The sequence below is a fragment of the Curcuma longa genome, chromosome 20, assembly GCF_044706935.1.
Source record: "Curcuma longa cultivar G26 ecotype Majalengka, Jawa Barat chromosome 20, ITB_CL_G26_1.1, whole genome shotgun sequence".
Lineage (NCBI taxonomy): Eukaryota > Viridiplantae > Streptophyta > Magnoliopsida > Zingiberales > Zingiberaceae > Curcuma > Curcuma longa.
Window position 1 is genome coordinate 9,413,797 of NC_133880.1, and position 16,168 is coordinate 9,429,964.

The following is a 16,168-nucleotide window of genomic DNA, read 5'->3' on the forward strand; positions in this document are numbered from 1 at the left end:
CTTGTTACCATCCATATAGTTTAGATGACGCTTAGTGAATTTCACAGACTCTTCGATTGCATCAAAATATTCATCTATGATAAACTCATTTTCTAATCTATTGTACATTCAAAATTTATTCATATACATTATAACTTAAAGAGAAATAAATTTGCAACATCAATAAATGTGTAAAGTTAAGCTAAATATGCATATAGTTATAACACAAACTTAGTTAAATCATTAAAATATAATACTATCAATAACACTTAAACTTAAACTAAACATGAAGTTTGAACCTCAAAAGAAATAGTACCGTTGGAAGAGAAGATATCAGACGAGATGGAGAAAAGTGCTCAAAAAATGTAATATCCCTGAAGATAACAAAAAATAATCCAAAATTAATATCAGTCACATTTCATAATATTTTAAATACAACAATGAAATTCTTTTATTATACCACTTATTCTTTTAGAGATAATTATGAAACAAAGATCTATTAATTAATTACTTGTATATAAAAATATAATAAATTCTTATTGCATCACATTATGCCCACGGTTAAGCTTTCGGTCGGTCTACCCTATGGCTAAGGTTGAGGACGCGGTTGAGCTTGTGGTCATCCACCGCCTGGCCAAGACTGTTTTCGCACTCGACCTCCTGACCAAGAATGCATGTGTGTCCACATAGGCAGCCATGCGATCGGCCAGGGCTGAGCTTGCAAACAGGCATGTGATCTACTAGGGTTGAGCTTGCGAGCAGCCACGTAAATAGTCTGCAGCTAGGGTCAAGCTTGCAAGCAGCCACACGACCAGCCAGGGTCGAGCTTGCAAGCAGCCACGTGGCCGCCCAGGGTCGAGCTTGCAACCAACTACATGAGCAACCACGTGGTCGACTTGGTTTGATATCGCGGTCGACCTCCCGTGGCTAGCCCCGCCACCTCCCTCGTAGCCATCTCTACGGCCGACCTCACGACCAACCATGCATCCGACCTCGCAGCGACTAGAGGGGAGAGGAGAGGAGAGGAGACACTTATTGGGTCGGAGAGGAGATCACGTTGGGCTTGGAGACGGGATCACGTTGTAGATCGGAGGGGTTTGGAATGAAATTAGGGTTGGGGGTGAGGGAAAGACGCATCGGGGCCGGGTCTTGAGATTTTAGGGATAACTTTAGCGAGCAAACCAAAGTTCGGTTGCTATGTTAGCGACCAAATCAAATTTTGGTCACTAAGTTAGCGACCAAACCAAGGTTCGATCGCTAATTTAGTAGCAACCGAATCAAAGTTCGATCACTAAGTTGGCGATCGAATTTAGGCGTTAAATATAGTTCGGATTAAGTGTGACGACTAAACTAAAGTTCAGTCACAAATTTAGCGATCGACTCATAGTTCGATCACTAAATCAGCGATCGAACATTAGTTCGATCACTAAATTACCAACCGGGCACTAGTTCGGTCACTAAAATAGTGACCGAATCATATTTTGGTTGCTAAATAGCGACTACAGTAAAATCCGTTGTTATATACTGATCGAAATAATATTTCGATCGTTATTTTAGCGACCAAATTATAATCCGTCATTAATTCCGTCATTATTTCAGGATATTCTTGTAGTATATATATATATTTGGTTTGAGATGAAAGGTCAAATTGTAGTTATCTAGTTGAACTTTTAAGTTTCTTTCGTTGGCCTAGGCAAAATAGATTGTTTTAGTCGATCTAAGCAGTGTGGTATGATCAGATCAAATGAATATAGCTCACATGTCGACCCCGACTAGTTGTTTGAGTTGGTCATTTGATTCAAGTGGGAAGGATAGTTGGATCAATATATTTTGATGAATTAGTTTGTCAGCACAACCAAGATGACTCACTAGCCCAGTTGTTCCAAGCGATATGGTTGGTCCAATCAATTGACCATATGGACCCAATGATCTAGATAAGTTGAGCAGATCGCACGACCAAAGGCAGCGAGAAAGTGAGTTCCACTTATTCTAAGATTAAGAATAACTTTTTTTCTCTCTAAAATATTCATATTTTTTGTTAACTAATAAAAAAGTTCTACATGCATGGACTATGATTTTACACCACACGAAAGTCTAAGAATCTAATTGGTACCTTTTGATGTAAATATATATTTATTTTAACTGGGTCGGCCGACTAAAACACTCACGACATTATCGTTTTCAATGGGTTCTTCTGGATGTCGTTTACTTGCACTGGCTGCCAAAGAGCTAGCTTATGTTCGGCACGCGCATTCAGCTTCTGCTTGTCATCTTTTGCACAACTACAGAATGTACGTTGTCGGCCTCAATATTCTTGCCTGTTTAATCAGTCTCAAACCATCTCTATCCTTCAGCTTCCTTCTAGTTTACCCTTAATCATATTCTCTTAATTATCACCCAAAGTTAATTTGGCATTCTACAAGTCGAGAGCGTCCTGATACTGAAACTCCATATGACATGGGCATGGCATGCCGACGAGGAGCCTGTACCAGGTTCTAGGAACAAGATATATGGCCACGCCTACGAGGGGTAAAGTATCAATCGCAAGGGACGAAAGAGATCAATCCTTGTCGAAAGGAGAGGAACAAGTATGAGAAAGGACAAGTAGAAGAAGAATCTAGGAAAAAAGCATGCATGCAAGGTCAATCACTACGCGTTATATAATTTAATTAAATTTTTTTTTAATTATAAAAAAAAAAGAAAGGAAAAAACTCCATCGGTTAAGAGGTTCTATCCGTTTGGATTTGTAGAAGGAAACATGCAACGAGATGCAGAATCATTGGAATGACAGAAGAGGTTCTATATCATCTTCGGAATGACAGAAGAGGTTCTATCCGTTTGGATTTGTAGGAAGAAACATGCAGAATCAATGGAGATTTGGAGTGAAGTGAACAGGAGTGGATTTGAAACCATGCAGGCAAATTATTGATGTTAACTATTGCGTTCATGAACTGGACTTACGTGAGAAGAATTTGAAGGCGTAAAGCAATGTTTGGGGGTGCATGTTTTAGTATTGACCATTATAGCTAGCATTAGTTGCATGTCTCGTCCTTTTCAGAGCTACGCAATAGGATGAATTTGTATGAATCTTTTCATTCATTCACATGTACCTCAGATATTGAATATTAATTTGTTTGGATCTTTTGTTTCCTTCTCGTTTACTTGTGTAAAATTTAACATAATGAAAGAAAGCATTGAGATAGATATTCGTCAGTATATCGTAGAAAGTAGGCTGAGATTAAAATAATTAGTTTGATGGAAATTTAAAAGTTTTGCGGCTAACCATTCAACCATTCTAATAAATATATGCAACGAAGAAAAAGATCGAAGTTTGGAGCGGAAAGAAAAAAGCTTTTGGTTCAAGAATTATGGTCTATGTTTTCGAGAATTTTTTTTTTTTTTGTCATTCTAATTTTTTTGGCAAAATTTTCAACTCGTGCCTCTTGATTTCTTTTATTTCCAATATGCACCCTATAATTTTAATTAGTTAAAAGATACCTTTATTTGGTGAAAACACCCTAAATACCCCTCTCTCTCTCTCTCTCTCTCTCTCTCTCTCTCTCTCTCTCTCTCTCTCTCCCCTTTTTACCTGCCTCGCATCTTCCCGGCGCCGACCCGACTACGAGATGATAACTTGATTCTAATGCCATTCATCATATTATATCATAAAATTATATCCTCACAAATGCAATTTACCCGCATGCATTGAATATGAGACCATCTCCAACCCACATCACCAAATTTGGTGTCATTTTCACACCAAAATGGTGTAATTTCAACACCAAACACTATTTCAACTCCAACCCACTCACACCATTTTACACCAAAAAGGAATATTCTTTAGAATATTTTATTTATTCTTATTCATTTATTCATAATTAATTATCGATATACATTTTAATTTAATAATTAATTTATGATAATTATTATATTTAAAATTAATATTTCATTTATATTTAATAAGTTAATTTTTAAAATTTATAATTATTATGATTTTTATTTTTAATATTTATTACATAATTATTCAGATATAAATATATTTTTAAAATATTACAAAATCACACACAATTAGGATAAAATATATTATTAATATAAAACAGACAATGACACTTAATTAAAAATACAATATTATGGGAATTTAACATTCAGAATTACTATACTGTTCCCATATATGATCAATTAATGCATTTCGCAGAGCAATATGAGCTTCTTTGTCTTTGATTTGTCTGTATCGAGCTAAAAAATCTTCAAACCGAGTACGATCATCTACTGCTGCCTCAACATCTGGAGTTGGCACCTCGAAGTGTTCCACGATTGGTGCATTTAAATCACGTTCATCTTCAATTATCATATTATGCATAATAATACATGATGTCATTATATCATGTAAAATATTTTTCTGCCAAAAACGTGAAGGTCCTGCAATAATTGCAAAGCGTGATTGGAGCACGCCAAATGCTCGCTCAACATCCTTTCTACATGCTTCTTGCTTCATTGCAAATAATTTATTCTTTCTACCTCGTGGATCATGAATCGTTTGAACCAGTGTTGACCATTTGGGATATATACCATCAGCTAAATAATAACCCATATTATACTCTTTTCCTTGAATGACGTAATGAGCAGGAATAGTAATACCTTCAGCAAGATTAGCAAAAAGATGAGAAGACTCAAGCACATTAATATCATTGTTCGATCCAGGAAACCCAAAATACGCATGCCAGATCCATAGATCATAATCAGCTACAGCTTCCAGAATAATTGTTGGTTTTCCACTACGACCAGAATATTGTCCTGCCCATGCTGTTGGACAATTTTTCCACCTCCAATGCATGCAATCTAGGCTACCTAACATACCTGGAAAACCACGTTGCTCACCAATCTGGAGTAGCCTAGCAACATCCTGAGCATTTGGAGATCGTAAGTACTGCCCTCCAAAAACTTCAACAACAGCACGACAAAATCGTTTCACACTTTCAATGGCAGTCGATTCTCCTATTTTAATGTACTCATCGGTAGCATCTGCTGGTAGACCATACGCCAATATCCGAAATGCAGCTGTTACTTTTTGTAAGCCGGATAAACCAAGTCTTCCAAGCCCATCTCTTTTCTGTATAAAATAGCTGTCATGATTACTAATGGCATCATAAATACGCATAAATAAATTCCGCCCCATTCGGAATCTTCTTCGAAACATTGCATCATTATACAAGGCATTTTCGGTGAAATAATCATTGAATAGATTACGATCAGCAGCTTCACGATTACGATTGATCACGTTGTGACCAGGAATTGAGCCTCGATGCATGCGTTGGCTGTTTTCTTCGTTGAGATAATTCAAGATAATTTGACTATTGGTAGAAATCACCTGAGAGATCAGTTGTTGCGTTGCACCAAACTGCGTTGCAGCAAACATTTCCGCATAGTTATCATCATCAGAGCTTGAAGATGATAAGTTTGATGAACCTTCATTGGTGGCATCCATTTTTTGAGATAATTGAATGAATGAGGTATATGTTGCTTATGGGAGTATATATTTATAATGTAAGTTATATCTTTATTTTTTTCCACATATGACGTGACCTAACAATGAACACATTTGGACAAAATTGCACAGATGACATGACACAACAATGACAACATCGGGACAAGTTTGGCAGGCGATGTGACTTGGCACTGAACACACATATTTTTTGTGTGCAGATGACATGACCTAACAATGAACACATTTGGACAAAATTGCACAGATGACATGCCACAACAATGACAACATCGGGACAAGTTTGGCAGGCGATGTGACCTGGCACTGAACACACATATTTTTTGTGTGCAGATGACATGACCTAACAATGAACACATTTGGACAAAATTGCACAGATGACATGCCACAACAATGACAACATCGGGACAAGTTTGGCAGGCGATGTGACTTGGCACTGAACACACATATTTTTTGTGTGCAGATGACATGACCTAACAATGAACACATTTGGACAAAATTGCACAGATGACATGCCACAACAATGACAACATCAGGACAAGTTTGACAGGCGATGTGACCTGCACTGAACACACATATTTTTTGTGTGCAGATGACATGACCTAACAATGAACACATTTGGACAAAATTGCACAGATGACATGCCACAACAATGACAACATCGGGACAAGTTAGGCAGGCGACGTGACTTGACACTGAACACACTTTTTTGTGTGCAGATGACATGACCTAACAATGAATACATTTGGACAAAATTTGTATAATTTTATATTCACATTGTTTCCCTATATAATGGCTTACCAGATATTGGTATAACACATCCTATGCCAACAATATTTTTGAGAGTATTATCTTCTTCGAATCAAAATGAGTTCAACCCCCACCTTCCGACAAGCTTCATACTCAATTGAAGAAGATAGACACTTATGTCATGTTTATCTTCATATTTCCCAAAATCCAATCATAGGAATCAACCAGTCGAAGGATCAATTCTGGGCTAGAATTGAGAAAGAGTATCATGCAGATCCGAATTTTGTGCATTGTAGCCGACCGCCAAGATCTTTGCAAAAAAGAATGCTTCTTATGCTTGGTGCAGTATCAAAAATGAAAGGTTGCATACGGCAAATCGAACATTTGAATCCAAGTGGAGCATCTGAACAAGATATTGTAAGTTGTTATGCTCATATTTATTTTAGGCTATGTAAATTTTATAATCAAAGTCTAAGTTCATTAATAGCATTGCCTTCATAATTGATGTTTAATTTTTTTCTTGCAGTTAACTCGTGCTAAAGCGTTGTTAGCACAAGACCCGAAATACACAAAGGGTTTTAAATTTGACCATGTATGGGATATTCTCAAAGATATTGAAAAATTTGGCACTGACAATATGAATACTGCAAGCATGCAATCACGACGACAAACTGCTAATGTTGGTTCATCTGAACAACAATTCTCCGAGGAAGAATTTCGTACACCTTCATCTCCTTGTGTTGCTACTTTTGATCTTAATATCACTTCTTCAGATAGCGGTGGTAGTTCTAGTAAACGACCTCCTGGGGTGAAGAAAGCAAAAATGAAGAAAAAAAATGATGATCAAATTGCAAAGGTAATCAATATTAATGCTCAACTTGTTGAGGCAATGAATGCAAGTACTGCTGCTACTACAAAAATGACAGATGCTATGATCTACAAGCAAGAAACTAAAATTTTGTTCAAAGATTTGAACTCGATCTCTGACCCGATGATGCGTGATTATATTCGCAATGAACAAATTAGAATTATGCAAAAGAGAATGGAAGCCCAGGGATCTCGTCCAGCTGCACATCAAGGAGAAGGATCTCAATCATCTCCAATACAGAGAGAAGGATCACAACTCAATCAATATCAAGGTGAAGATCAAGAATCTCAGAATCCTGCAAATTTTTACAGCCAATATCATAATTATTTGAGTGGAACGGGGAGTGATTTTCCCGAATATTAGTATTGTAATGTTAGGTTTAAGTATCTCAATATCGTTTTTATTTGTATCTTAAATGTTTTTAAGTTTATGTGTGTTGTACTTCTTATGTATTTGAGTGATTATTAGTAATATTTTAAATTTGTGTTAGTACTATTTTTACTTTGTATGTTAACATAATGGATGATGCATTTTACATTTATGCATATTAAATTTTTAAATATTTTATTATATATGTTTTTAAATTAATTAAATAATGTATAAATATAATTATAATTAAATATATAAATATATTATAAATAAAATTTATAATAAATTAAATCATTGTAAATATGCATAATAAAATTAAAATATGGTGTTATATACATTTAATTTATATTTATAATAAATAATTAATATTACTATAAATAATAAGAAAAAATTAATAATTATAAATTTATTTTTATTTATGATATTTAATATATATATATTATATTTATTTTTTAAATACAATAATATATATTATTTTATATTTATATTATTTAATTATATAATATAATAATAAAAAATAATTAAAAATTGACATCACCAAATTTGGTGATGTACTTTGGGGTATTGGTTGGAGAGAAATGGTGTAATCTTTACACCAAATTTGGGTTTTGGGGTATTGGTTGGAGTTGTGCAGCTTCCAGCAGCGAGCTAGAAGTTCCGGCAGTACGTCCAAGAACTTCGACAGTAAGCAATAATGGCCAATAGCACAATCACAAAGTCTAGCAGCAACTCCGGTGAACTCTCCGGTCAACAGCAGCAACCAACAGGAAGTTTTGGTGGCAATGCTTCAGGTACCAGCAGAGGAGAAATTTCTGGTGGCTGGAAAAACAAGAAGGTGGACAGAACAGTCCTCTTCTCGCGTGACAGGGCAGAAACAAAACAAGAAGATCAAGTAAAGGAGAGGAGCCGGATTTTGGTTTTTCCACACCTCAAGCTGCGGGTGATAACTGTCTATTTGACCGGGTAAATTAGGATCATTTTGGGCTGATTTTGATTATATTTCATATCATGAATTAGACTTTTACCTTATTTTTCTATCTTGGATTAATTGTGGTCTTCATTCTATTTTCTATTATTTTGAGGCATTTATCGAATATTAATTTGTGGTAATTAATTTGGCAGGGAATTAGGATGAAGATAATGATATTTGGACTTTCAATTTGAAGGAAAGTTAATTCTGATTCGAGTTGGATTCGAATTGGAGTTTAATTGACTCAACCAGCTCGAGTTTAATTGATCTTAGCCAAATCTAAATCAGCCCAGCCCAAAGTCAAGCTAAGCTCAAATCTGCCAATTTCAAATTCAAGTCAAGCCTAGGCTTAACCCAACTCCAATTCAAGTTCAACCCATTCTAAAACCTAGCCATTTGAGTTTTTTCTCCAGCCCGGCCCACTTCCATTAAAGATTGGCCCAATCCACTTAATTAGCCCAAATCAAAGCCATTTAAGCCGGTTTTAAATCAAAATTTGGTTCGGTTCCTTTCACAGCAGCGCCGGCTCAAGTCCGGTTCAACATCATCCGCCGGTTCAGCTGCGTTAAAAGGGGTTTTCATTTTCCGCCGCACGGGGAGGCTCGAGATCGCGAGGTTAGGGACACTGTGCGTTTCCTCGTTACCGATTTTTCCTCTGTTTCTTCCTCTTCTTCCTCTGTTTTTCTCCGTTGCCGGGCCTCCTCCACTCCCCTTCCGCCTGCATCCTTCTTCCCCGATTTCCTGATTCAAAGCTGAGTGGCGCCGGTAAACTTGGAGTTGCTTCGTCGCCGATATCCGCCCTATCCCCTGTCGTCGTTCTCCGGAGTTGTGAGCGGAGTGCCCAGCTCCGGACGGCAGCCGACAGCCCGTTTCCTCCGCGCCCTAGAAGACCCGACGGTGGCCGGGCCTGGTCTGTGATTTCAGCTGGGAACCCACACCGGCCCTCTGTCTGTGATTTCAGCAGAAAACCGCCGGCGCTTCTTCAACCTCCGCCGTCACCGGAAGAGACAGGTAAGGTTTCTTTGATTCGGTTTCTCTGAGCTTTGTCTGTGGATTCAGCAGGGTTCAGGGACACTGTTGAAGGATTCCAAGCTTGTCTAAGCCGACCGTTGCTCCCGATCATCACCACGGCGAGTTCATCTTCCCCGGCGCACGTTCTTCTTCCGGTTGTTGGCTCCATTCAGTGATGAATCAGGGAATCCCCGAATCCCTAATTTGCGGTTCAATTCTATTAGGTTTTTGGTTTGCTTGATTTGTTTTGTTTGCTTTGTTCTTCCCATTTTGTTCAACCGAAAAAAACCCCCCTTTGTTCACTGTAAATCCATCCTCTGTAAATCCATTCCTGGTAAATATGTTGTAAAGTAAAATCCGAATGCTTAATTGCCACCTTAACACCATTGTATATTCCTAACCTTAATTTCTAACCTGTGTTCTAACCTTAACCTTAATCTTAACATAATTTAGTTTAATTGGCTTCTCTTGTAGTTCTATTAGTTACTGACTTAATCTACTTCATCCTAATCTTAACTTCTCACTTAAATCTCATTGTTAACCTAATCCCTAACTTTAATTTTGTTTGCTTTGTGTGTTTGTTTGGTTTGTTGGTTTGTTTGGTGCTTGAAGTGCTTACGGAATGGTGAATGGTTGATGCATGTTAAGTGTGGAAATTGGATTTGTTATTGTATGCTTGATAGATTCAAATGTGTGCTTGGTTATGGGGAATTGGAAATGAGATTTGAATGCTATACATGGTATCCGAATTTGTGTTGTAACTATTGCATGTTGAGCTATTGAATTGGATTAATTGTGTATCATTATTGGACCATGGAATAGTGGGTTGAAAAGGGTGTAAAGAGCATGCTAAATGTTGAACTTGTGGTGTTGGAATTGTGTTAAGTGTGTTGTAGTGAAACCGGTTCTATGATTTGTAAAGTCCGTTGATTGAGGAATGCATGTTGTATTAAAATTCATGTTGTATGTTGTAAGTGTTATGTTTAACTAGGTTTGTTAGCATTGTAAATAAATGTAATTGTATTTATTATCGTAGTTTAGCATGTGTGAATTCTTGTTTGATAATGTTGATGTGTTGTTTAGATGTATATTATTAGCGGATTGATTTGTATAAGGTGAATGTATCATTGTGTAATAAATGTAGGTTTAGAAATGTAAACTTTGTATATTAGAATTCTTTTGTTAATTGTAAATTAAATTATGAATAAATGAATTATAAATAATTAGGAACGAATAAGGCATAATAAACCCCACACCAGGTTGTCTAGGATAACATCCAATCATTGAGTCCGAGAGAGACGACCCGGACCTCTCTATACCACTTAGGACGACAATAAAGAGGTTTGGTAAATAAATAAATAAATAATTTTGATGGGTGTAAGTGACATTAAATAAGAGAAATGTAAATAAATAAACTCCCATACAAAAATACCGCATCAAAATTTTGGCGCCATTGTCGGGGACTCAATTGATGTTTGTTTATTTTAGACTGTAAATAGGTGTTCTTGTTTGTTTATTCTTTCATTCATTTGTTTGTTTATTCATTGATTCAGATTCATTTATTCATTTGTTTATTCTTTATTATTTAATTCTTTTATTCTAATGATCTGAAGGGTGTTGATTTTAGGTGCACTAATGCGTGTTCGTGACTTGTCTATATCGGAGAGGTGCACGAAGGTGTAGGGAATTGCACTGAGTCCCTAGGATCACTTTCATCCATTTTGTTTGGATTAGTCTGCAGAGTTGAGAACTCAGGACGATCAGGAATCAAGGGACTCCTCTAGCGACGATCCATCTTCCCGGTGAAAGGGAAGTAATCTATATTTTTTCTTGTTTTTTCTTTCTTTTGTGTATATAGTTTTAGTTCTTTTTGTTAAGTAGGATGTGTATATATATTCGTTATTGTATGTTTCCTTTCTTTGTACATATCACATGATTTGGTTAGTTTAGGATGTATATAATGATTGATTTATTTATAACATTTACTAGGATAAAGTGTGAAATAGAAGAATAGAGTTCTTGGAACATTCTCACCTTAGCTCGAGTCCCTACATATCTTCTTACAACATCATTATCCATCATATCATTAATAGTAGGATAGAATAGATTTTCAAATAAATCCTCAGTGAGATCTTCAACCTTTTTATGTTCGGCCTCTCGAAACTTTTTGCCACAACTTTCACAATAAGGAATCTGTCTTAAACAATCATACCAAATGGGTGATGACTCCCATTCCTCACGTGGAGGGATTTTATAGGCAGGGTCAAATAAAATAGATAAAGCTGGGCAATTCTTAAACACATGGCCATCAACACCTAAAAACACACAATAGTCATCGGCATACAACACAACTAATGTTACTTTTTCTTTTTAGAGTAATCGCTTTGTATAAGCATCCATTTAGTCCTCAAGAAAAATGATTTAGGTTTTCTATATTTGAATTTTTTAAATATATTTTTCAAAGTCTAGAGTAACTAAATTTGCTAGTTACTAAAGTTAATAGCAACAATCCCTGGCAACGGTGCAAAAAACTTGATAGGAGCCACAATTATACGACCGTCATCAAGTAATAAAAAGATCAAATCCACAGGGACTGTTGTTAGCTATAGTGATGTCACAAGGCTAGTATTCTAGACTCTAAGAGAAGCGAAACGGTTGAGAATTGTGTGTGTATGGTAGAGAGAGAAAGATTGGCTTGGGGGTTTTTGGATGAGATGGATAAGTTTAGGATTTTGGATTTACATCAATGTTAGGTGACATCCCTAATTCATATTTGTTCCCTTACTCTCAATGTTTACCTCCTTATGAGGATTCTAATCAAAATACCAACTCGATCTCGTCAGACCTTTATCGGAATTAAATCATGATACTCTAACACTACAATTACTAGTTCAAGACGATACTTAAATAGCATGGTTCTATAGCTCTCTCGCTGTCATCGGACACTCCAGCAATACTGGTATACTACCCTTTGTCACCGAGCACCCAATTAAGGGACCCCTTCCTAGGCATCAATAGCCATTAGCTATCCCCTATGGGAGTTTGCCACCATATAAATATCACTTCAGAAAGTCTGGTTAAAGGTTCACCTTTTGTCATAAGGCACCCCGGTCATATGATCCTAGGATCTCCCTACATAGTAATCTATCTCTTATAATCATGCACATGCGCTCACACAAATATTTCATCAAACAAGTTCAAGGCACACAATACATAAAAAAAGTATAAATACTTCATTGAATAGTGAAAATAACATGGACTAGTTCTTACATCACTATCATTATATTAATGTTCATCCTACATCCTAAATCCAAAGATCTACTCCATTACAAGAAGATTACAACAGGTATGCAAGAAAAACATCATCCACAAGAAAGGGGAGAACTTATCTTGAAGCATGAGCATCTGTTAAAGATCTTCTTGCTCTAGCATAGGATGGATCAGTGGAGATAAAGTGTTTAGGGCCTCCCCAAGAGTGGGGAGGCGCCACCCTCAAAGCTAAGATCTTAGGGTTTTCCTAGATCCCAAGATAACCCAAGATTGTGTTTGTTTTCCGCTTTTATACTCTCCCAAAACTGTTTAGATTTTTTATGGTTATAAGGTTTTGCCTCAATGAGTTTTTCACCCAATAAACCTAGTTTTCTTTAATTGGACCCTGAACTAAAGTTGTAGAGCATCAAATTATCTTCAATTTGGTGGGTGGACTGACTCATAACTCCATCTGAGCTAAATGTTATGATAGTTCAAAGTTTGATATGCAGTTTGGGCAGAGTATCCAGTGTGGCCGTGGTTAGAGGCACGGTTGTGCCATTTAGCATGTCCTAGAGAAGTAATCATTCTGTACACTCTAAAGAAAAGTTGTAGATCTTGAAGTTGTCTATATTTTGATAGGTGGCACGGCCTGTGGGTCCTTCTGAACTGAAAGTTATGTCCATTTTACTTTAAGTATATGGAATAGCCCAGATAGGGCACACGACCTGGAAGTTGGCCTTAGAGCTTTTGTGGGCACGGCTGTGCGTAATAGGCATGGCCTTAGGTTGGTCCTGCTTTGGAAGTGGGCACGACCATGCCTTGTAGGCACGACCCCAACGTGGTCTTGCTCTAGAAATGGGCACGGCCGTGTCTTATAGGCACGACCCCAACGTGGTCCTACTCTGGAAGTGGGCACGATCGTGCCTGATAGGCACAACCACTTGCTGTCTTCACTCTATTGGAGGGACACAATCATGCCTCCTTGCACGACCAGGCTGACTCTGAGCCTGGAAATGTGAGGCACAGCCATGTTCTACTCTGTTGCTCCTTTTCCTTTATTTCTTTGTGTTTGCTACGAAAGAAAACCGCACGTGATGACGAGCATAACTCCACTTCTTGCTCCACCATTAAATATACATCGTTTTAGCTTTGAATCACATCCTGTTGATCAAAAACATATAAAAAGTAGATCTCCGAGCAAAAGAGTAGAAACAGACAATAGTAAATGAACAAAGTGTGATAAAGTAGATCATATACAATGAATTACAAGTAGATGAGCGTTAAATAAGGCTAAAAAATCATATATAACCTACACTCATCATAAGGACTATTCATACCAATAGTCACATGAGAAAGTTTATGACACTCATATAATGATATATGAAACTTTCTCATGGCGAATCAATTTAGTATACATTCTCTAATGTATACTTATATATCAATTCGATATCCCATATTTATGACTTGTGAGATCAAGTCATCTAGTTGACCTACATGCTAGTCTCAACGCATTAACATTATCTCTGAATATTAATTCTTGACTAGGAATGATTAAGAGTAGTATTCTCTATATCATCTCACTATCGATTCAAACAATCGATATGATATAGATTAGAACTAAGTACCCAAGGACATTATTATACTTAGTTATTTGACACAAATCTAAAGTAAGTATAATAACAAAAAAATCATACCTTTATTAATAATAGAATATGATATAAAAGTCTCTAGTCAATTATCACATAATTGGCTCTAGGGCTTCTACTAACAACTACTTATCAGGATTGTTACCTATAAGTCTTTGGCTAAAATAGTAACACATCAAGAGGATGGTCCTCTTAGATAGTTTTTTTTTGAGTAATTTGAATCCGCAGGACAATGAACTACAACTTGGGTTAGGTGTGACGTAGTTAGCCTAGTGAGGATTGACACATAGATATGTCCTGAACTAAGTAGTTATAAGATGGTGAAAAGAATAGAGGCATAATCAACCGTAGTTGTTGAAGGGTTCAGAAGTGGTTCTAGAATCAATTGGAATTTTTTGATTAATTAGGAGTCATAATGTACTACTAGGTGCTACTTATGATTGATGCATAATTAATGGTTAATTATGGATGACCAACATAAACCAAAAATTTATAAGGTCACACACACTACGAGTTTTTCCAAGAGACATAAAATAAGTTTGAGAATTGAATTCTTAGATCGAGAGAGATTGACTCTAGTTGACTAGCCGAAGGATAAATGTGAAAGATATTTTATTGAAAAGGAAGGCCAGATGGTTCATGTCTTTTGAAGACAAAGTGGGCCCTCTTTGGTTTAATTATAAACCAAATTGGTTTGGTTTTAATTAAAGGTGGTTTGATTTTGAATCAAACTTGAGGCTAAAAGATAGGAATTTAGTTTAACAGATTATGTTAATATTTTTAATAAATTTTTTGGTTAAATACCTATAAATATATCTCTTATGAAGTGTTATTGACAGAGATTAAAAACCTAATTGTTTGGTTTTAAAATCCAACACAAACTCCTCCTCTTCCTCTCTTGCCGCCACCCACAACAAGGAGTTCTCTTCTTGTTGCCGCCACCAACAAGCTAGGGCTTCTTGTTGCCGCCGACCAAGGAGCCTATTCCAAAGCTTAGCTCTGGTTACTAATCCACCTAGGATCAGTACCTCTCAAGGGCTGGACATTTTGGAGCCAAAGGAAGTTGCAAACCGATGGTGGAAGCGAGGAACACAAGGAGAAATAATGGTTGTTTCTCCACCAAAAGGTATCATTTCTTCCTTTTGATTTGGTTTTTGTTTCAAGGCAATTGTTGCCACTGGAACATTCACACCATATTGGTTCACTACCCCTTCTTGACAACAAACCATAGGACCTTTGAACGGAGGCGTGATCCTTTCCGTTTAAACCGATTCATATCGTCGAGTTGTTTTGAGCCACCGGATACGAAATCAGACCGTAGGTCCTCTCTTGGATTGTTTGTCTCCTCTCTTCACTAGCATCATAGTGGAGACATGACATGTGACTTAGAGAAGTCATCTTGAAGAGATCTTTGCGTGGATACGAGTAGAGGCAACCTTGCTAGTTGTTTCATTTCCACTCCGCGTTATTCAAAAGGTATAAAATTATTTATGTCTTATTTATGATTATGTTTGTATGTGGGTATTTTCTTGAATGGATTTTTATATAATTAGTGATAAATTTATTTATTATGCTTTCATTACCATAATTTATAAAATTAAAATTTTAAATTACGCATGTAGAAACCCAACAGTGGTATTAGAGCCAACACATGTTCAACATAGACATGTTGTGGGTTGTCTAAAATTTTATTTTGGATATGTTAAAATATTTTGGACGAGAAAATTATTTTCTATTTATATTTAAAAAAACTTCTAAATTTATTTGAAAATTTAATTTACGAAATTAGTTCCTAATGTGATTAGGAAAAAAAAATCAAATTG

The 16,168-nt window shown here is 36.5% G+C and overlaps 2 protein-coding genes across 2 annotated transcripts; one reads left to right on the forward strand and one right to left on the reverse strand.

Moving 5' to 3' along the window:
* Positions 1–4,117: 4,117 nt before the first annotated feature.
* On the reverse strand, positions 4,118–5,464 carry LOC141813023 (uncharacterized). Its single transcript, XM_074700935.1, has 2 exons — positions 4,839–5,464; positions 4,118–4,625 (listed from the first exon to the last, which is right to left on the reverse strand). Exons 1-2 carry the CDS (start codon positions 5,462–5,464, stop codon positions 4,118–4,120), a joined length of 1,134 nt encoding a protein of 377 aa, XP_074557036.1.
* Positions 5,465–6,583: 1,119 nt separating this feature from the next.
* On the forward strand, positions 6,584–7,460 carry LOC141813024 (uncharacterized). Its single transcript, XM_074700936.1, has 2 exons — positions 6,584–6,646; positions 6,756–7,460. Exons 1-2 carry the CDS (start codon positions 6,584–6,586, stop codon positions 7,458–7,460), a joined length of 768 nt encoding a protein of 255 aa, XP_074557037.1.
* Positions 7,461–16,168: the final 8,708 nt, after the last annotated feature.